The following is a 22,380-nucleotide window of genomic DNA, read 5'->3' as shown; positions in this document are numbered from 1 at the left end:
AAATCTGCTTTAGTATTTAGGGCAGACTGACACCTTAATGTTTTTCCCCCTTGATGCACATTTAATTTAAATTATTGGAACGTGTCTGGTTAGTTGTACATTATTGAAACCTGCTGCAATGCACTTTATTTTAAATAAATCAATGCATCATAACACACCTCAACACATTTAGTGATGCACTGGCATGCATCTCAACACAGGCATTGACATACATTTCCATTGATTTAAAAGGAAATGGCATCAAGCAGAAAGGTGATAATCCAGCCTTAATGTCAACTTATGTCCAAGCCCAGAGGTTGTGTTTGTAGGGAATTTGTCCTTTGAAACACATGCAAATCATTGCTTGATATCAGTTTCCATTATAAAACCTAGATCTCCTTTTTAGTGGAGGTCTTTCTCATCTGAGAAGCAACTGCAGCATCCAATCAGAAAATAGAGAGGTGCTGTGTTAATAGCATCACTGAACAATTTGGTGGAGATACTGGAGATTGGTTCAAAAGACAACTTTGAAGCAATAGGTGTATACATACAGTACATGTTACATTATGATACATTTTATAAAAGAACATTTTTATTTTCGGTGTGTTTTCCCTTTTAGACTTCCATGAAATGTGCAGTATTGCATACAGGTTCACTTAAAATGCATCTTTCTATACTAGCTTGCCTGGAACCAGCAGTATACAACAAATGAACAATTGTACTGGCCCATTCTTTACAAATGGTCAGGGAATTAGGTTTCCATAAATTCCACAAGTTTGCATAATCTGGAAGGCAAGACATGTGGCACTGGCAAATGAAAGGGTAAGATGTGATAAAAAGCAACACGTAAGGCACAGAGAAGCTGCTATGTCTGATCACATAGAAAGTGCAGCTGGAGACCAGGAACATCTCAGACTTGGATCACAGGTGTAGTGGCTGTAAGAGGCACAGTGGAGCCACACTCATAGTCCATGTCCACAACGGTTTGCATATTTGTGCTAAGGCTGCTCATGGAAGTGCCGCTACCAGACTGACGTTCTCTCAGGCTTTGCAGGTAACTCTGTAACAGAAAAGTAACAAGTCAGATGAGGCTGACATTTAACATCACTGAACAGCAAATGAGAGGCTTTTGCTCGTGGCCTCTGAATGACCGACGCAGTAATCATGGGTGTTCAACAGCATTTAAGCCAAAGTCCAGATCTCCTGTCACTTTAGGGCAGATGTGTCAAACCCAATTTCATTGTCGGTCGCATCAGCAGTATGGTTGCCCTCAAAGGGCCAGTTGAATATGGAGTGCGCCATGTACAGAGTGCAGAGTTCAGGAGTACATTATATACAGAGTGCAGTGTTCAGGGGTGCGCTACGTACAGAGTGCAGGGTTCAAGGGTGCCTTACGTAGAAAGTTCAGGGGTGCGCTGTGCACAGAGTGAAACCCCAACCCTGCCCCCCCCCTCCAAAAAGCTTCCTACAATCTCTTTACCTGACCCAGCTCTAGTACCTCTGTGTAGGTGGCTCTTCCGCTCCTTGATGGGAGATACGTCTCTGCCCTGCCCCACCGTGAGTACGTCCAGAGTTCTGTTAGTTCTGTAAGGTGGTAAAATTAACCACTTAAGCCCCGGAATATTTCACCCCCTTCCTGACCAGGGGGTATTTTGCGATTCGGCACTGCGTGACTTTAACGGACAATTGCGCGGTCGTGCGACGCTGTACCTAAACGAATTTGAGGTCCTTTTTCCCCCACAAATAGAGCTTTCTTTTGGTGGCATTTGATCACCTGTGCGATTTTTTGATCATGCGCTATAATCAAAAAAAAGAGCGACAATTTTGCAAAAATAACAATATTTTTCACATTTTTTTTATATGAAATTCCCCCCCCCAAAAAAAATGTAAAAAAAAAAAAAAAAAAAAATCAAAATTTTTTTAAATTTTCGGCCAATTAGTTTTCTGCTACCTAGGTTTGGTAAAAAAAAACAAAAAACAAAAAAAAAACCAAAAATCACAATAAGCGTATTTACTAAGGGAAAGATTTTTGTCATTTTTTTTTTTTTTTTTAACGAGTAATGGCGGCGATCTGTGATTTTTTTTGCGGGACTGCGACATTGCGGCGGACAGATCGGACCCTTGACTGACATTTTTGACACTTTTGGGGGTACCAGTGACATTACTACAGTAATCGGTGCTATACATATGCACGGTTACTGTAAAAATGACACTGGCAGGGAAGGGGTTAACTTTATTGGAGAGGGAGGGGTTAAGTGTGTCCCTAGGGGCGTGCTTCTAACTGTGCAGGGATGTGGCTGTGTGTGTAACAGCACAGATCAACGGTCCTACATAGCAGGACCGTTAGATCAGTGCTTTTACACAGGGAAGAATGACAGGCGGCTTTGTTTACATTAGCCGCCTGCCTTTCTCCCTTCACAGCGGACGATCGCGAGTGACTGGCGGACATCGGGTCCGCCGGTCACACGCACGGAGGTGTCCGTGAACGAGCCGAGGCGGGAGCGTGCCTCCAGCGGTGCGGGCTCGCCCGCTATTGGCTCCCAGGCTAGTGACGTACCGGTACGTCACTTTGCCTGGCCGGGGCTGCCTGCCGCAGTATATGTACTTGCGGCGGTCGGCAACCAGTTAAATCTATCCCTTGTAAACACAGAAAGCTTCTGTGTTTACAAGTGACCGTGGGGAGCAGAAGCAGGTGGTGAGGATCAGAGGTGGCGGAATAAAGTTCTGCCACATTCCAGCTGGAAAACTGTGGGCAAGGGGGCCACAAGACAAGGCCTGGTGGGCTGAAATCATGTGCGCCTTGTTTTTCACATACGTGCTTTAGGGGGCTTAATTGCATGCCTAATTAAGCCCGATCTCTGTGCAGATCTGCTGGCAGATGCGAGTGTGTTCAGATCTTTGCACCCGCTCCTGCCCGAATGTCAAACTTTCACAAGCAATTGTGTCTGTGCAGCTGCTGTGTGCGCGCATCCATTTCTATGGGCTGCTTGTACATGCATCCACCAGCGGCTCTGCACATAGGATAGGCTTAAGGTGATAAAAAAATGGGGACACCACAACACACCCTACATCTCTATACTTACCTGCTCTGTGCAATAGAATTGCACAGAGCGAACCGATACCTAAACATTTACCCTAATGCAAGGAATGCATTAGGGTAAATATTTAGGCTGTATAACCACTTAAAAAAATCGCTCATCTCTATGAGCCCCAAGTAGTATCAATTGATACTATAGAAAAAGGAAGAAAAAGGAGAGTTTGTGGTTACCTGAGCTTTACACCTATATGACAGACCTTCACGCCTATATGAGCTTGCAGGACATTCCTCTCTAAAGCTATGGCCATTTTAGAGTTGGCTCATCCCTTTGCAACAAAGGCTTCAGCTTCTTCTTTGGTAAGGCTTTACATAAGATTTTACAATGTGTGCCAGGGGGAATTTCGGCCTATTTCACCAAAAGAGGATTTGTGGCGAATCCGGTAGATAAGACTTGGCTTGCAATTCATCACATAAAAGGTGTTCAAGAAGGTTGAATGTAGTCTAATGTTTATCCTCACCAAACTGGTCAAACCATGTCTTTATGGACCTGGTTTTCTGCATTGGGGGGGTACAAGAGTTATGATATAGCAACATGATATAGCAAACTCAATACTTTGGCAAGGTACCCTCATACCTTTGTCTACAATAGTGTATAACTGTTGTAATGAAATAATTAGTGGCCCATCTCCTCTCATTTTAACCATCTATTGATATTGCACTAATGTCACTGTCCGTCATTTTAATTATAATCGAGTCCATATAAAAAAATAAAAAGAAAACACCCTGATATTCTTACCGGCGCGAGGATGTCCCCAGTGTATCTTTTAATAGGGTTGGCCTTTCGCCTGTAAGACCCATCTTGAGATGCAACAGTCTGTCTCTTCTTGGCCTCTTTTTGACGAATTCGTAAGAGCTGGAGGCGTTTCTGGCGTCTGCTTATGATCACTGTCAAAAAGTAACAAACCAGTGAGGGCTAATAGAAAAACCAAAACATGAATCCAATTTTTTTCAAGCAAAGCAATAAATCAGTTTTCTGGTCAAACTCTCAAAAAAGATGGGAGAACCATTTAGACAAAAAAAAAAAAAAAAAAAAGGACGAGAATACATTTTGTTTCACTACTCAGATCTTTTCTACTGCAAAACAAGGTGACCTGATGACTGCGTCAGCTTATATCTGAGATGTCTAATAGAAGATGCACAGGCGTACATGAAACAAAGCTACATCTGGTTATAAAAAAAAAAAAGCCACAGCTATTTAAACAGTAATATGGACAATTACATGGAAAATTGCTAAAACATATCTAGAGCAGCACGAATCTGGATAAAATGAGAATCACTTTATTGTAAGCCAAAAAATTGTAACATCGACGCAACATCTTTTACATTATACAAAAAATTGGGCTAACTTTACAGTTTATTTATTTATTTTTTTTTAATTCATTAAAGTGTATTTTTTCCCAAAAAAAAAAAAAACTGGTGTTGGAAAAACATCTGCTCAAATAGTGTGACAAAAGATTGCATTGGTTGTCATTTTATTCTCTAGGGTCTCGGCCATAAAAAAATTTTTTTTATATATATACACATATATATATATATATATATATATATATATATATATATATATATATATATATATATATATATATACACATATACATATACATATACACACACACACACACACACACACCATATTATATACACACACACACACACACACACACAGCGCCTTGCAGAAGTATTCGGCCCCCTTGAACTTTGCGACCTTTTGCCACATTTCAGGCTTCAAAGATATAAAATTAATTTTTTGTGAAGAATCAACAACAAGTGGGACACAATCATTTCTTGGATATTTCAAACTTTAACAACTATAAAACCGAAAAATTGGGCGTGCAAAATTATTCAGCCCCCTTAAGTTAATACTTCGCAGCAAAAGGTGGCGCTACAATTACAGCTGTAAGTGGCTTGGGGTATGTCTCTATCAGTTTTGCACATCGAGAGACTGAAATTTTTGCCCATTCCTCCTTGCAAAACAGCTCAAGCTCAGTGAGGTTGGATGGAGAGAGTTTGTGAACAGCAGTTTTCAGTTCTTTCCACAGATTCTCGATTGGATTCAGGTCTGGACTTTGACTTGGCCATTCTAAACACCTGGATATGTTTATTTGTGAACCATTTCATTGTAGATTTTGCTTTATGGTTTTGGATCATTGTCTTGTTGGAAGACAAATCTCCGTCCCAGTCTCAGGTCTTTTGCAGACTCCATCAGGTTTTCTTCCAGAGTGGTCCTGTATTTGGCTCCATCCATCTTCCAATCAATTTTAACCATCTTCCCTGTCCCTGCTGAAGAAAAGCAGGCCCAAACCATGATGCTGCCACCACCATGTTTGACAGTGGGGATGGTGTGTTCAGGGTGATGAGCTGTGTTGCTTTTACGCCAAACATAACATTTTGCATTGTTGCCAAAAAGTTTGATTTTGGTTTCATCTGACCAGAGCACCTTCTTCCACATGTTTGGTGTGTCTCCCAGGTGGCTTGTGGCGACACTTTTTATGGATATCTTTAAGAAATGGCTTTCTTCTTGCCACTCTTCCATAAAGGCCAGATTTGTGCAGTATACGACTGATTGTTGTCCTATGGACAGAGTCTCCCACCTCAGCTGTAGATCTCTGCAGTTCATCCAGAGTGATCATGGGCCTCTTGGCTGCATCTCTGATCAGTCTTCTCCTTGTATGAGCTGAAAGTTTAGAGGGACGGCCAGGTCTTCGTAGATTTGCAGTGGTCTGATATTCCTTCCATTTCAATAATATCACTTGCACAGTGCTCCTTTGGATGTTTAAAGCTTGGGAAATCTTTTTGTATCCAAATCCGGCTTTAAACTTCTCCACAACAGTATCTCGGACCTGCCTGGTGTGTTCCTTGTTCTTCATGATGCTCGTTGCGCTTTAAAACTGACCTCTGAGACTATCACAGTGCAGGTGCATTTATACGGAGACTTGATTATACACAGGTGGATTCTATTTATCATCATTAGTCATTTAGGTCAACATTGGATCATTCAGAGATCCTCACTGAACTTCTGAAGAGAGTTTGCTGCACTGAAAGTAAAGGGGCTGAATAATTTTGCACGCCCAATTTTTCAGTTTTTTTATTTGTTCACAAAGTTTGAAATATCCAATAAATTTCGTTCCACTTCATAATTGTGCCCCACTTGTTGTTCTTCACAAAAAAATTACAGTTTTATATCTTTATGTTTGAAGCCTGAAATGTGGCAAAAGGTCGCAAAGTTCAAGGGGGACAAATACTTTCGCAAGGCACTGTATAATAATAATATATATATATATATATATATATATATGTGTATGTGTGTGTGTGTGTATATATACACACACACATACACACATACACACCGTATTTATCGGCATATAACACGCACTTTTTCCTCCTAAAAATGGAGGGCAATACACCAGTGCGTGTTATACGCCAATCTATTAAAAAAAAAAAAAAAAAAAAAAAAAAACAGTCCAGGCAGCGCTGAGAGGCAGAGGAGGGGGCCGGGCCGAGTAGAAGGAAGGAAGAGCAGTTGCTGTCAGAGGAAGTCCCGCCTCCTATGATAGACAGCACAGTGATCCAATGCCGGGACACAGGACGTGTGACGTCTATAATAGGCGCCGGGACTACCGATGACAGCGGCCGCTTGTCCTCGCTTCTCCTCCGTCCGGCCCGCCCCCCTCTGCCTCTCAGCGCGGGCTTTTTAAAATACTGGTATGTCACCGCTCTCTGCAATGGCACTGGCGTGGCTGCTGTTACTTTGCCCTGCATTGATGGACACTGCGCTGGCGAAGGCTGAACTGGGGGACACTGCGCTGGCGAGGCTGCATGGGTGTACACTGCGCTGGCGAGGCTGCAATGGGGGACACTGCGCTGGCGAGGCTGCAATGGGGGACACTGCGCTGGCGAGGCTGCATTGATGTACACTGCGCTGATGAGGCTGCATTCACGGGCACTGGTAAGACTGCATTTGATTAAAAAAAAAAAAAGTTCAATGCGGTTTATTTCAAGTTTAAGCTTTTTTCCTAAAATTTCCCTCCTAAATTTGAGGTGTGTGTTATAGGCCGATAAATACGGTACACATACATACATACTATATATATATATATATATATATACACATATACACATACACACACACACAGTGGCGGTTTACATTTCTGCGATCACAGAGATTGCATGGAATTCGGAGAGCACTGCTCCTAAAATTACATGCGATCTCTGTGCGGTGCAAATTTAGCCATACAGTTTGTATGGCTGAATTCGCACTGCAATCGCACCTAACTCGCACTGGACCCTTTTATGGTCCACAGCAGAATCGGATCGCATGGTGGTTCACACTAGTGCAATCCAATTCTGTGCGGACTTTCAGACCACACTGTGATAGCGATCTGATCTAGGGGTGTCGTTAACTTTGAATTGACACCCCCAGCGTAACGCATATGGTAGTGTGAACTGTCTGTTGTGCATCGCACAACTGTGAACCGTGAGAAAACCATACCTCGTGAACATTCCATACCCACGTCACTTCCTGTCAGAAACGTAATGGAACAGCTGAGCAGTGCGCATGCTCGGAGGGTATGGAATTTGCACGGTAGTGTGTGTAACGTTACACCGCCTCAGCTGTTACATTAAAACAGCTCGGCCGCAACATGAATCATCTCCGCTCCTACTCCTGTGTCACTTCCCTGATCTTGGCTACTAAATGTAAAAGCGGCGGTGGGTGTATGAAATCGAAATCACGGAGATCTCGGCTCCGTGATCCGCTTTTACATTTAGTAGCCAAGATCAGGGAAGTGACAGGGGTAGGAGCGGAGATGATTCATGTTGCAGCGGAGAGGTTTTAATGTAACGGCCGCAACAGCTGATGCGGTGTAACTTTATAACACACTACTGTGAACATTCCATACCCTCCGAGCATGCGCACTAGTAAGCTTATCAGCTGTTCAATGACGTAGGTGAACCGGAAGGGACGATGGTATGGAATTTTTATGGGTATGGTTTTTTCACGGAACACCGACACTTAGCCTTTAAGAGGTTAAACTGCCCTCACTTACAGACAGAAGTTCATTCCTTTGATCTAAAAGAACAAAAAGATACATTGTAAAGCATTGTGTTTATAGTTCGCTAGCAGCCTTAATGTTGATAAACATTTGCCAGGGGCGTTTTTTTTTTTTTTTTATGACAGCTGTGAGTGAGCAGAACAGCTTGAGGACATGTTTTAAGATTGTGAGGGGAGTGAATAGAGATCACAATTATTAAACAATTAATCGTGCAGCTCTAATATACACCAAAGTATCGGGACACCTGCCTTTACACGCACATGAACTTTAATGGCATCCCAGTCTTCATCCACATGGTTCAATATTGAGTTGGCCCACCCTTTGCAGCTATAACAGCTTCAACTCTTCTGGGAAGGCTGTCCACAAGGTTTAGGAGTGTGTCTATGGGAATGTTTGACCATTTTCCATAAGCGCATTTGTGAGTTCAGACACTGATGTTGGACGAGAAGGCATGGCTTGCAGTCTCTGCTCCAATTCATCCCAAAGGGGTTCTATTGAGTTGAGGTCCGGACTCTGTACAGGCCCGTCAAGCTCCTCCATCCCATACTCGCTCATCCATGTCTTTATTGACCTTGCTTTGTGCACTGGTCCAAATCATTTGGTGGGGGGGGGGTTGTTTTCAGGGTAGGGCTTGGCCCCTTAGTTCTAGTGAAGGGAACTCCTAAAGCGTCAGCATACCAAGACATTTTGGACAATTTTATGCTCCCAACTTTGTGGGAACAGTTTGGGGATGGCTTCTTTCTATTCCAACATGACTGCGCACCAGTGCGCAAACAAGGTTCATAAAGACATAGATGAGCGAGTTTAGCGTGGAGGAACTTAAATGGTCCGCATAGCGTCCTGACCTCAACCGGATAGAACACCATTGGGATGAATTGTGATTAAGTAAAGCGAAGACTGCAAGCCAGGCCTTCTCGTACAACATCAGTACCTGACCTCACAATTGCGCTTCTGGAAGAAATGGTCAAACATTCCCATAGACACTCCTAAACCTTGTGGACAGCCTTCCCAGAAGAGTTGAAGCAGTTATAGCTGTAAAGGGTGGGCCAACTTAATAATAAACCCTACAAACCATATAATAGGAGGTCAAACCTAAAACACTTTCAATTTGCATGCAATCTGGCAGGCCCTTGCACTACATAGAAAAGGTAAATCTGAATGAAATCTAACCACAAAAGTTGGATAGTGTGTATCCAGCTTAAGACTGCAATGCCATTAAAGTTAATGTGCGTGTAAAAGCAGGCGCCCCAATACTTTTGGTAATATAATGTACATCTTCAACAGGGTCAAGGCTTCTCCATCAATGAACAGACAACTCTGTTAAAGCATCCTCGTCTGCTTTTTTGTAGATCATTTAAAAGCAAGACAGACCTAGAGCTTGTGCAGTCTTTAGCCCAAAGTAACCCAAGAGCAGGAAGTCACCATGTCCTCAACCTCAGTTATTAGCCTCTAACCCTTATTAACCTCAACGCACACTCATGAGCATCACATGGTTGGCGAAGGCCCGGACAATGGCTCAATGCTTCAGCACTGCATTTTTTCAGAACTAGGACAATATATTTTTTCCCCTATATTTGTTTTTTTTTTTTTTTTTATATACACTGAACACTTTTAGAAACACATTTTTTAAAAAGTTATACAATATCTATTTAATATTTTAATATCTATTAAAATATCTATTAAAAAAAAAAAAAAAAAAAGGAAACTTTCTGAGTTAGACAAACAAGAAATCTAATATTGCCCAGAGCAACCAAACTTCCTTTCAAGATATATGAGCAACAATTCCATACCCAATTGGTTCCAAAAGAAAAGAAGGTTGAAAATAGATACAGGTCCATCCAGTTTTTGAATCGGTCATTAATCCAGCTAATACTACTTAGGGAAGGGAATTCCACATTTTTGATGCTCTGGGAAGGAGGAAAGGAGGTTTAAACTGAAATTGCAGAGGTGGTTCTTTTTTTAAAAATTGTGACTATGTATTCTCATCAAGGACCTGGGATTAACCACGTTTTAAGGACAGAGAAGAGATGCAGATGACGAAGGACAGAGAAGAGCTGCAGATGACGAAGGACAGAGAAGAGCTGCAGATGACGAAGGACAGAGAAGAGCTGCAGAAGACGAAGGACAGAGAAGAGCTGCAGAAGACGAAGGACAGAGAAGAGCTGCAGATGACGAAGGACAGAGAAGAGCTGCAGATGACGAAGGACAGAGAAGAGCTGCAGATGACGAAGGACAGAGAAGAGCTGCGGATGACGAAGGACAGAGAAGAGCTGCGGATGACGAAGGACAGAGAAGAGCTGCGGATGACGAAGGACAGAGAAGAGCTGCGGATGACGAAGGACAGAGAAGAGCTGCGGATGACGAAGGACAGAGAAGAGCTGCGGATGACGAAGGACAGAGAAGAGCTGCAGATGACGAAGGACAGAGAAGAGCTGCGGATGACAGAGGACAGAGAAGAGCTGCGGATGACAGAGGACAGAGAAGAGCTGCGGATGACGAAGGACAGAGAAGAGCTGCGGATGACGAAGGACAGAGAAGAGCTGCGGATGACGAAGGACAGAGAAGAGCTGCGGATGACGGAGGCACGTGGACTGAGCACTGCGTCAGGGCTCAGACGCCATGATAAACTGTGATCAGTTTACAGGGGGAGGACAGAACCAGGCAGGATCACCCAGGTGTTTACAGGTGTTACAAGGGGCCAAATTACACAGCACAAGTACTGTGGTGTATAACAGGCTTTAAAGTAACAGGATTTTGTTTTCAGGATAACAAACACTTTAACCCTAACCCGAAGCTGCCCTACTAAAACTTGCCAATGATTTACGAATTGCTAAAACCAATTACCACTACAGCTTTCTGTGGCCTTTGATACTGCTGCTGACCACCCACTCCAACTCAAACTATTTTTGCCTTCATGATTCTGCTCTTCAATGGTTCTCCTCCCATCACAGCACACCTTCAGTGCTACCTACAACTGTCTCCTCCTCCTTTCTCTGTAGGGGTCCCCCAAGGCTGCCTTCATGGAGCTTCACTTCTCGATCTACACCTCCTTTCGGTCACTTGATAACCTCCCACGGGTTCCCAAACTGTCTCTACGCAAACGCCACATAAATCGGTTTCTCTCCACTCACTTCACTCCTTCAGTCTACGCTTTCATTGCTGACATTTTAAAACCGGGATGTCACACCACTTCCTCAAACCAAATCTTTCTAAAATGGAGCTTGTAATATTTTTAATATATTTAAATTTGAACTCCAGCTTTACACTTTACATAGTTCGTTTGGGCCATCTCACACTAACTTGTAAAGCTGCTGGATGTGCTGTATGTAGCTAAGTCTACATATCCTCACTGTGTTTTGGGGTCGAATCGAGACCTTCCGGTCTCATACACAGAACACAGTAGAGTCTGTACGGCGCTCAGCCATTCATAGAAAGCAATATATTCTAGCAAGGAATACAAAGCTTCCTCTGATAGGCTGAGTCAGAGGTGGGCTGATGATGTCACAACCTCTGACTTAGCCAAATCAGAGGAAGCTTTGTATTCATTGTTAGAATACATTGCTTTCCATGAATGGCTGAGCACCACTCAGACTCTATAGTGTTCCAGGTAGGAGACAAAAGGTCTTGGCTTGAACCCGGGACACAGTGCAGTGAGCTGTATGAAGCCTCAGCTACATACACTTTATACAGCACATCCAGAGGCCTCGCGTTAGTAAGGGACATAGTTGGTTTGGGCCAGCTTGGACCAAATCAACTATGTAAAGTGTAACAAAAGCTGGAGTTCAGCTTAAATGCAAGGATCTTCAGCTGCTAACTGCTGAAGTGCAAAATCAAGAAGGTGGAACGGACATGGTGGCGACCCCTGCTATCCATGACCTCAACAGGGCCCAAAATTCTGCCCATGAAATCTGATATTGTGGCATAAAATACTTCTCTAAATTGAAAAAAAAAAAAAAAAAAAAAAAAGGTATGAAACTGGTGTGGTTGATGGGCCAGGCAGCTGGCTAGAAGGCAGGGAACCAGAGTGGAGGCAGTCAGAGGAAAAACTGAATTTTTGTAAAATCTTACCGTAAAATTCCTTTCTCTGAGTCCTCACCAATGGGTATTGACTTCCTTTCCACAGGAGTAGCTAGGCATAAGACTTGTTAAAAACAAAAGCATTTAACATAGATACACCCATGGGGGCTGTCCCACTGGTCAATACCCCCCCTGCAGTAGCCATCCCAACTCCGTTTGGTAGCATAGCAGTAAGTGTACAAGAAAAACCCCAAAAGAGGGGCGGGGGCGGCGACTGTCGGAAGACTCAGAGAAAGGAATTTTACGGTAAGATTTTACAAAAATTCAGTTTTCTCCTACGTCCTCCGACAGTCGCCGCCCCTCATATACTCTTCACCAATGGGATGTCCCAAAGCAGTGTAGACATGGAGGGGTGGGAGACAACCGTATAAAAAGGCAAACGCAGTACCCACATCAGAGAAAGGAACCTTACACACACACACACACACACACACACACACACACACACACACACACACACACAGTAAGAGAACCTTCTGGGGAACAGAAAAGGGCTCATCATGAGCAACAACCAAGGAAAGCAAAAAACCCAGGGGATAAACAACCCCAACAGCCAGGGACCCACAAAAAAAAAATAAGGGTCCCCTATGGCACTGCCGCACAGAGAACTTTGCGGCCAAAGGAGGCATCAGCTGATGCCAGAACATCAATCTAATAGAATTTGGAAAAGGTGTGCACTGACGACCAAGTCGCAGCCTTGCACACCTGGGCCACCGAAGCCTGATGCCGGTAGGCCCAGGACGTACTCATCGATCTGGTAGAGTGCGCCTTAAAAGGGAAGGGTTGAACCCGTTCCTTCAAAGCATAGGCCTGGACAATCGTCTGTCTGATCCATTTGGCAATGGTCGCCGCAGACGCAGCCATGCCCTTCCGAGGTCCCTCAGGAAGGACAAAGAGGGAATCCGATTTCCAAAAGGATTCAGTGGACGACAGGTAAACCTTGATCGCCCAGACAACATCCAAGGAATGCAAGGCAACCTCCTTAAGATGCTTAGGCTTCGCACAGTGGGAAGGCAAAACAATGTCCTCATTAAGGTGAAAGTCAGACACCACCTTAGGGAGAAATGACGAGTTAGGTCGCAAGACCACCTTATCTTTATGAACCACCAGGTAAGGGGATCGGCAAGACAACGCCGCCAACTCCGACACCATGCCAGCCGAAGTGATCGCCACTAAAAAGGCAACCTTCTTAGACAGCAGAGGCAACGATATCTCCCGGATGTTTTCAAAGGGAGAACGCTGCAACACGGACAGAACCAAAGTTCAAGTCCCATGGAGGTAAAGGCTCCCTCCGGGGAGGGGCCAAATGTCGCACACCTTGAATAAAGGTGCGAATTAAGGAATGAGACGCCACAGGGCGTTGAAAAAGAACAGCCAGTGCAGATACCTGGCCCTTTATCATGGCCAGCGCCAGGCGCTGGTCCACACCAGACTGGAGGAAAGCCAACACTCTCGACACCGAGTATGAGCGAGGATAAAACCCCCTGGACCCACACCAGGCAAAATAAGCTTTCCAGGTACGGTAATAAATTTTACAAGACGAGGCTTTTCTAGCCTTGATCAAGGTAGGAATGACCTCTGGGGAGAGACCCCGGTCTCTCAGGACCTGGCTTTCAACAGCCAGGCCGTTAAAGCCAGCGACTGTAAAGCAGGATGGAAGATCGGTCCTTGAGACAGCAGATCTTCTCGTATTGGCAGCTGCCAAGGAGGCACGACTGCTAGGTAAACGATGTCCGCATACCAGGACCGGCATGGCCAGTGTGGTGCCACCAGAATCACCAAGTTCAGTTCCGAGGCCAACCTGCGAAGGAACCTGAAAAACAACTGAATCGTCGGTCACCTCCTGGGCCCTCCTGGTGCCCCCTTGGTGGTCGATGCAAGTCACCGCGGTCGCATTGTCCGTCTGTACCCGTACAGGACGGCCCCGAATTCGATCCGCCCACTGGAAGAGACACAGTTTGATCGCTCTCAATTCCAAGATGTTGATTGGAAGGGAGGACTCCTCCTCCGACCAAGTGCCCTGGGCAGACAGGTTGCCCAGGACTCCACCCCAGCCCGACAGGCTGGCATCCGTGGTAATCACTGTCCACAGTAACGGACGGAAGGATTTTCCTTCCGACACAGCCGGGGACTGAAGCCACCACAGAAGATCCATTCTGGTCCGGCGACTCAACGAGACACTCAGATCCAAGCACTGAGGTAGTCGGTCCCACCTGGCCAGGATCTCCGCTTGGAGAGATCGTGTGTGAAACTGAGCAAATGGTATTGCCTCGAAGGCTGACACCATCAACCCCAGGCACCGCATACAGGTCCTGAGTGACGAGGATTCGTTGTCCCTGAGGGACCTGATCTCGTTCTGAAGGGTCCGGAGCTTGTCCTCCGGCAGAAATACCTTTGCTTGATCAGAGTCCAGAACCATTACCAAATAGGGAAGACTAACTGAAGGAGACAAAGTCGACTTCTGAACGTTGATGGTCCAACCGAACTCCTGGAGCGTCTGTACCGTAGTCGGCAGATCGCGCAACAGGTTCTGACTGACACTCGATCTTAACAGGAGATCGTCCAGATATCCCAAGACCGCAATGCCCTGTGCCCTCAACAGGCCCAGAACAGGCAAAAGGAAAAGACCCTTGGAGCCGAAGCGAGACCGAAAGGTAACGCTACGAACTGATAGTGGTCCTCCGCTATGGCAAACCGGAGGTACCTCTGATGACCCTCGAAAATGGGGATGTGCAGATACGCATCCTTTAGGTCGATCGAGGCCAGGAATTCCCCTGGACTCAGGGAGGCCACCACCGAGCGGAGGGATTCCATACAGAACTTTCGAACGCGCACAAATCAGTTCAGAGCTTTTAAGTCCAGGATCGGACGCACTTTGCCCTCCTTTCTGGGCACAGTGAACAGATTTGAGTAAAACCCCCGAAACCTGTCCCGATGAGGCACCGGGACAAATCACCCCCTGGGCAAGGAGGTTCTGCACCGCTTGATGCAGGTCCTGTAGGCGCCCTTGGGTCAAATGAAGATTTGAGGGAAAGAATCTGTCCACCGGCCGTGAAAAGAACTCAATCTTGTATCCTGATCGAATGATTTCCTGAACCCACCTGTCCGGAATCCGGAGCAGCCAAGGTTGGAGGAAACCGCGCAAACGTCCCCCCACCCCTGAAAGGGGCGAGGGCGTCCCTTCAGGCAGAGGCGGATTGAGCCACCGCACCGGCATGGCCGGACTTCTGCTTGCCCGCCCAGGGCTTTTTCTGGCCACCTTGGCCCTTGAAAGGTTTGCTTTTGTTTTGTGGCTTGAAGGCACCCCCCTTATTGGGTCTAAAGGCGGGACCCCGCTTGCAGCGAAAAGGCTTGTTCTTCGGATTTTGGGGCAGCAGAGTGCTTTTGCCCCCAGTGACTCCTTTCACCAAAGTATCCAAAGCCTCGCCAAAAAGGCGAGACCCTGCATAGGGAAAATCAGCCACCGTTTTTCCGTGACGTCTGGTCAGCCGACCAGCTCTTCAGCCAGATCAGTCTACGGTTAAGTACCGCGACACTAGACAGGCGAGCAGTCAAAGGGGCCTCATTCAAGGCTGCATCACACAAATACATAACCCCTTGATGAATTTGGTCTACCATGTCCAGTGTAGCAGGTGGGGCAGAATCAGACGCGAGAGTGCGTCTAAGCACCTTAGTCCAATCTGCCACCGCCTGGGCCACCATGACAGAAGCGAAAATAGGTTTGAGCATAGAACCCGCCACCATGTAGGCATGGCGGGCAAGAGACTCCAACCTCCTGTCCGTAGGATCCCAGAAAACCAGGGTATCCTCAGAGGGAACCAAAGTAGCCTTGTTCAACACGGCCACAGTGTGATCCACCTGGGGGGCCATACACCAGCGCAAATCCATAGAAGGCGCAAAGGGGTAGAGCAGTTGAAACCGTTTAGGCACCGTGAAAGGGCGTTTCAAACTGCGCCATTGTTCATTCACTGTGTGATGAAACTCAGCGGGGCAGGGAAAAACCTGCGCCGACTTGCGGGTCCTATGTGTACCAAAGGAGGACACAATGCCCGGAGGATTGGGCTCATCCTCCAAATGTAGTGTCTCTTTAACCGAAGAAATCAACGCATCGATAGCTGCGCGTTCTTCAGGCGACCCTGGGGGTGAATCATCTACCCCCTCCACCTCCGCCTCCCCCTCAGACCCCAGCAGGTCCAGGGATGAGCGAGACCCTGAAAAGGGCACGCCAGCCACATCACCATCTGAATCAGAGAAAGATATTCTAGGCCTTTTTCTAGCAGCTCATTCAGCCATCAGCACCTCCATTTTGGACACTAAAGTCACCACCACAGCGGCCAAATTAGGTATAACAGGGGGTTCAGCAGAACTGGGGTCCCCCACCAAGGCTGGGGGAATTTGCTGTCCTGAGTTTCCATTGCAGAAAAAAAAAAAAAAAAAAAAAAAAAAAAAAGGTACTGGCCCTTTAAGAGCGCTGCGGACTGCGCAGCCCGCCGCTAGACACACTGTGTACACAGACCCTCCAAAAAAGGGACAAAACTGAGCCAGAAGGGATAAAACAAAGAAATATGGAAGAGACAGTCTGCAGAGCCCCACAGAGTGTTACCACACCGATCGCTGCTCCAGAGGAAAAGGAAGTAAGGGAAAATGGCTGCCCATAGGAAGCAATGGGAGGCTTCGGCAAGATGGCCGCCGACATGTGCTCGGAACGATCGTTCTGCCACACACAAGATGGCGCCGGATGGCGCCAAAACCACTACATAGCAAGCTGTTAACAAGCCCACAGCGAAGCCAGACATGCTGCCTACACCTAAAATGGCGGACCGCGCGGTTTTTACCTGCTCCGGCCGCCGCACACAGACTGCACCTCCAAAAACACCGAAGTGACACAGGAGAGGGGCCCCCAAAACCACACAATGCCAGCAGTGCAATAAAAAAGACCCCCGCAGGGATCGCATCAGGGAGCCCCACAAACACACAGACATGGGGGAACACAGCAACACAGGACTGCCACCCCAGACAGAGGCCCCACACAGAAAGTACTTACCTGTACCGGATGGCGTGGGGTGCCTCTATGAAAACGGAAAGCCTCTGTCCTCAGATGACAGGGAATGCCGTCAGCCAAACGCAGGACACTGCAGCACTGAACCGAAGAGGTGTCCAGTGAGGTAGCCACCTCACAGGCTGCATCCCTGCTGCGAACAGGGATGGGTCGTTCATAGTGCCAGGGCGAACACATAGCTGAACACTCAATGGCGGGCTGGGGATCCATCTGACCCTCTGCCCTGGAGAGCCAGGGCGGCCAGTGCGATTCCCAGCTCCGCAAAATCCATCTTCATCCGAAGATCCTACTAAAACTAAAGCTGACAATATAAACAGCTAGTAAAGCAAAGAAAAAAACTGACATTCTTGCAAATAAAAATCATAAGAAGATTAGAAGGCTGAGACTGTAGCCCCAGCACAGGGAAGCCCATCTACTCCTAACGCTAGGCAGAAGACAAAACTGAGTTGGGATGGCTACTGCAGGGGGGGTATTGACCAGTGGGACAGCCCCCATGGGTGTGTCTATGTTAAATGCTTTTGTTTTTAACAAGTCTTATGCCTAGCTACTCCTGTGGAGAGGAAGTCAATACCCATTGGTGAAGACTATATGAGGGGCGGCGACTGGAAGACGTAGGAGAAAAAAGGTACCAGGGCCTAGAACGTATGAACTACCCCAATGGAACTAGAGTTGAGCCTGAGCTAGCAAGTCCATCTCATCCCTTTTCCCCATGTGCTTTTGATCCACTATGCTTGTGAAAATTGTCTCTAGAAGAGTAATCACCACCTTTGTAGAAGTAGAGAAGGGGAATTCCTTAGGGCCATGCACTCGTAGCCTGCAGTAACTCCGATATTAGCAGCTGTAAAGTTTCCTCATCAGAGAGGGCACAAGATTTTGCCGATTTGAAATTGCAACTGCAAAGAGGAAACAGCAGGGCGTGCAGTAGCAGTAACCCCCTCCAGGATCAAGCCTGTGCCGGGCAGTCCTTGGGCCATGTAGCTGCGTCAGCACCCTGTTTATCCAGACACACAAGATGCCACTCAGGGAGGAGTTCTGGCCAAGTCTAAAAATGTACCCCCACAATCCTGGTCTTCTACCCCGACTCCCCCCCCCCCCCCCCCCCCAAAAAAAAAAAAAAAAAAAAAAAAAGAAGAAGAAGGGGGGTAGAACTTAAGGGTGAATGTGTACAGATCTGACATCTCGGAAGTAAGGCCACTCCTGGCTTCGCCTTCCACGATGGGCTTACAGCCACAGACTCCTTCAGGGGCGAGGGTCATTCTCGATCTGTAGAGCACCCTATGGCTAATTCCACACATTGCTGGAGTCAACTATTTAGAAACTGCATGAAGATTTATTCATAACTTGACTTAGGGGGGAGGATAGGTGTAGATGGTGGTCCCCAGGCACATGACCTCAATCATGGTGAATTATTGACTACAAGGTATAGGACATGGTATATAAAAAGTTCTCTTGTACACATTTGTTACACTTGTTTTATGTATGTTGACTGTTATTTGTAGTTTAGCAGAACCTGAGGAAGTGGGGCTCACAAAATACATAATGAATCTGTTTACTCTCCTGATCAAACTCCATTCTACATTGAGTAGCCAAGTTACATCAAATGGGGGGGGGGGGGGGGGGTGAAGAACAATATGAAGTTACAATTATGTGAAGGACTTCCATGTCCAGTTTCTTGTATGGGAGGTTGCTTTCTATCGCCGTCAGTTCTTCCATGTACTGTTTTCTTGTATTGTATGTTGCTAGATTATTAGGCACAACTTACCATAAAGCTTTTATTGGGGTTTTATAATAAATGAAAGATTTTTAACAGTATAGTACATGCAGTACATTATTGGGCACCTAAAGCAATCCCATTGTATAGAAAATGGTCTTTGGTCTCTATGCAAGAATGTAGGCTTTTCTTTAGAGAAAAGAGGGCCATTACCTAGGAGACCCTAGCACAATAAAACTAAATAGGAATGTGAGGGTTTTATATAGGGATGTCCCAGCAGCCGTTTTATTTGCCAGTGTCCCAAACATTATGACTGGGTCCCAACCTGCCCTTAACTCTACAATGAGGAAAATGTATAGTGCCCATGTCTTAGCAAACCTTTACATCAAATAGTGCAAATACAGTACGTGCTCCGGTGCAACATATTTCCACAATCTATTCAGGCATTTCACGTTTCATAGACAATCCTGCTTGACTTGACGAAAAAGGACATCCCAATCTGAATTTTTCTAGGAGGTGGGGAAATTGTTTCCAAACTCCACACCGCTGCATTAATAATTTAGTCATGGCTATAGCAAAGCCAATAGTAAAATGAGAAAATGCATATAGAATATTAACAGGAATTTAATAAAAAAAAAAAGCTGTACTTACCATCAGTATGAGAAAAGCCTTCAGCTGTCAGCTTCCACTGAACTACAATTCCCAGTACACTTAACAATGGCCACATGCCCAGCACCACCCAGCTGAACCAGCAGAGGGGAAAGGAGACTTCTAAGCGGAGTCTGTCGTACACATACTGCACCAGCAGCATCATCTCAATGAAATAGTCTGTACATACAGCCAGGATAGCTGCTCCAAATGTTGCAGTGGAAATTACAGTAAAGAGCTTCTGCCACTGCAGAGTCAATACAGCAAACAGCATGGCAGAACCCATCATTATTCCTACTGGGATCCAGGCTGTGGAAGGATGATAGAACTGCTCCAAGCCCACTAGACAGGCTATGGCCAGCAAAAGTCCAAGAAGTAGGCCAGTCATAAACAAGCCAACACTGTGCACAAGCATGGTGACTAGTCCACAAAGAAGGCCGATGCCCAGGGCAATGCCTGCACTTAGCTCCAGGCTCAGCTGTGTGTCCAGGATTCTCTCTTTATAACAAAGCAAAAAGATGACTGCTGATCCAGCCAACAGTCCCGATAAAAACATAATTGCTTTGAAGCACCGGTAACCTGTAGGAAAAAAAAAAAAAAAAAAAAAAAAATTAATAAGAACAGAACAGCTGCTGAAGGTTAAAGAAAACCAATTGGCTAATAACCACATATACTATAGTTCAGTTTTCCAGTAAAAGGGTCTTGCGATAGTTTTTTTTCTAGCAGTAGGGCAGCTTATACTGTAGCAATGACATCAGATGACCTATGGACACCTACAAAAAACAAGCTACTTGTGTCAATGACCTGCAAGCTCTCCACATACTTCTAAGGAGAAGCAGCTTAAAAAAAATAAAATAAAAATAAAAAAAATAAAATAAACCCAAAACCCTGCGCTGGGGACCAGGGAGATCACCAAAACCAAAGTTCTACCCAACAAGAGAAGCCGAGGGATGCACACTACCCCATATTAGCTGGTACCCAACCAGTGTTGGCTGGTAAACAGCACAACAACCTGACAGTGTAGTGACCAAGCTGCAACCAATACAACGTAAAGCGATAAACACACACCGTTTAATTTACATTGCCCCTTCTATTTCTGTATATGGACAATTGTACTCTATTTTACTAAAATTATAAAAAAAAAAAAAAAAAAAAAAAAAAAAAAAAAAGCCTTTGGAATGCAGTAAAAATGATCAATAAACCGTTTGCAAATGTCATACAAATAGACATTTGAAGTAAAATCTTTTATTCCCTTTTGGCAATAACATGGTGTGGGTAGATTTCTGCCAGTCATGGGCTGTATCATGCCCCTCCAGCCTATGTGTCTTCGAATAAGAGGGAAGTGAAGCCTCCATCAATCTACATGTAATAAATCTTCCCCCCAACTTTTAGCTGGTTAGTAGGCACAGGGGAGGGAGCTGGCTGTCATGTACCACGGTGTATATGCCCACGTGTAAATCTTTAGTCACAGGGGCTGCTCTGGTGTGATCGGGAGGAAATTCGAAGCATAGAAACGCATTGAAAACTGAGCATGTGCAGAGCTGCCAACACTTCTCTGCAAAAATCCCTAGCTGAATTGGAGACATGGACAGAAGGTGAAGATAGAAAGCAGCAGGATCAGGATCAACTGGGTTTTTTGCAGAAGAAAGAAAACGAATCTCATAGTGACTGAGTGAGTATAAACCGCATGCAATACAGCAATATTCACACACAAAAACAAAAAACCCCACTAGACTGACATGTTTGCTACTTACCAAAAAAGGTATATACAAGGCCAAAGAGGCAGCATAAGGAGCATACCACTGTGGGAACCACATCATAATGCCGGTTATTTTCTAGGCTACATAAATCTTCAAAAGGGTCTTCTTGCCCAGTGTCTACATTTTGATTGTTGAAGTGCTGAAAACCACTAGGTATAACAAATGATGACAAATCCAACGCCATAGTTCTATGTAGGCCACGGGTTTAGGTTAAAGCATCCATTAATGGGAGGAGCCTAAAAAGGTGGGAGAAAAAAAAAAGATTTGAATGTCACATCTAAAAGCATATGTGTGTTAGCTGCATATTTACACTACTCAAATCAGCCTCCATTTTTTGTCCTCCCTTTTGCCTGTTAGGCAGGATTGTCCTCAACCCGCATGCTGACTCTCCCAGTGAATCCAGCATGGGTCTGCTGTGATCTGATGCTGGAGCCCGAGTACCATGCCACCATCTTTCCCTCTGATGTCATCAGAAGCCTGACTGCCTCTTCTGGGTTGTTGCAGCCAGCCCTTAGTGACACGTGCAAGCCCACCCACCAGCTTCCGTGTCTGCTCCTGTAGCCTCCTGGGATGTTCGAGGGAGATATCCCACAAGGTTATGGGAGCAGGACAAGTCAGTCTTGCCAAGATGAGAATGGGGATGGGGGCCATGGTATATGTCCTCCATCTATATATACACAAACAGTAGATTGTCAAAAGTATTGGGACACCTCCCTTTACATGCACATGAACTTTAATGACATCCCAATAAAGTCTTAGTCCATAGGGTTCAATATTGAGTTGGCCCACCCTTTGCAGCTATAACAGCTTCAACTCTTCTGGGAAGGCTATCCACAAGGAGTGTGTCTATGGGAAGGTTTGATCATTCCTCCAGAATCGCATTTGTGAGGTCAGGCACTGATGTTGGACGAGAAGGCCTGGCTCGTAGTCTCTGCTCCAATTCATTCCAAAGGTGTTCCATCAGGTTGAGGTCAGAACTCAGTGCAGGCCAGTCAAAT

The 22,380-nt window shown here is 45.6% G+C and overlaps 1 protein-coding gene across 1 annotated transcript; it reads right to left on the bottom strand.

Moving 5' to 3' along the window:
• Nucleotides 1-610: 610 nt before the first annotated feature.
• Nucleotides 611-21,603, bottom strand: LOC309547033 (transmembrane protein 198). The gene is made up of 4 exons (XM_082246816.1): nt 21,377-21,603; nt 19,626-20,201; nt 3,813-3,961; nt 611-1,039 (listed from the first exon to the last, which is right to left on the bottom strand). The coding sequence occupies exons 1-4, from the start codon at nt 21,564-21,566 to the stop codon at nt 890-892; spliced, it is 1,065 nt and encodes a 354-aa protein (XP_082102942.1). The 5' UTR covers nt 21,567-21,603; the 3' UTR covers nt 611-889.
• Between the last annotated feature and the right edge of the window lie 777 nt (nt 21,604-22,380).

The sequence above is a fragment of the Pelophylax lessonae genome (assembly GCF_965119305.1).
Source record: "Pelophylax lessonae genome assembly, chromosome: 2".
Taxonomy (NCBI): domain Eukaryota; kingdom Metazoa; phylum Chordata; class Amphibia; order Anura; family Ranidae; genus Pelophylax; species Pelophylax lessonae.
This window is presented reverse-complemented; position numbering and strand designations above follow the sequence as displayed.

Bases quoted from the DNA above. Each gene is read 5' to 3' on its own strand.
- LOC309547033 (XM_082246816.1), bottom strand. From the start codon at position 21,566: ATGGCGTTGGATTTGTCATCATTTGTTATACCTAGTGGTTTTCAGCAC. The intron at 20,202-21,376 runs GTAAGTAGCAAA...TTTTTCCTACAG, and splicing joins CCTTGTATATACCTTTTTTG to GTTACCGGTGCTTCAAAGCA. The intron at 1,040-3,812 runs GTAAGAATATCA...TTTCTGTTACAG, and splicing joins CTGGGGACATCCTCGCGCCG to AGTTACCTGCAAAGCCTGAG.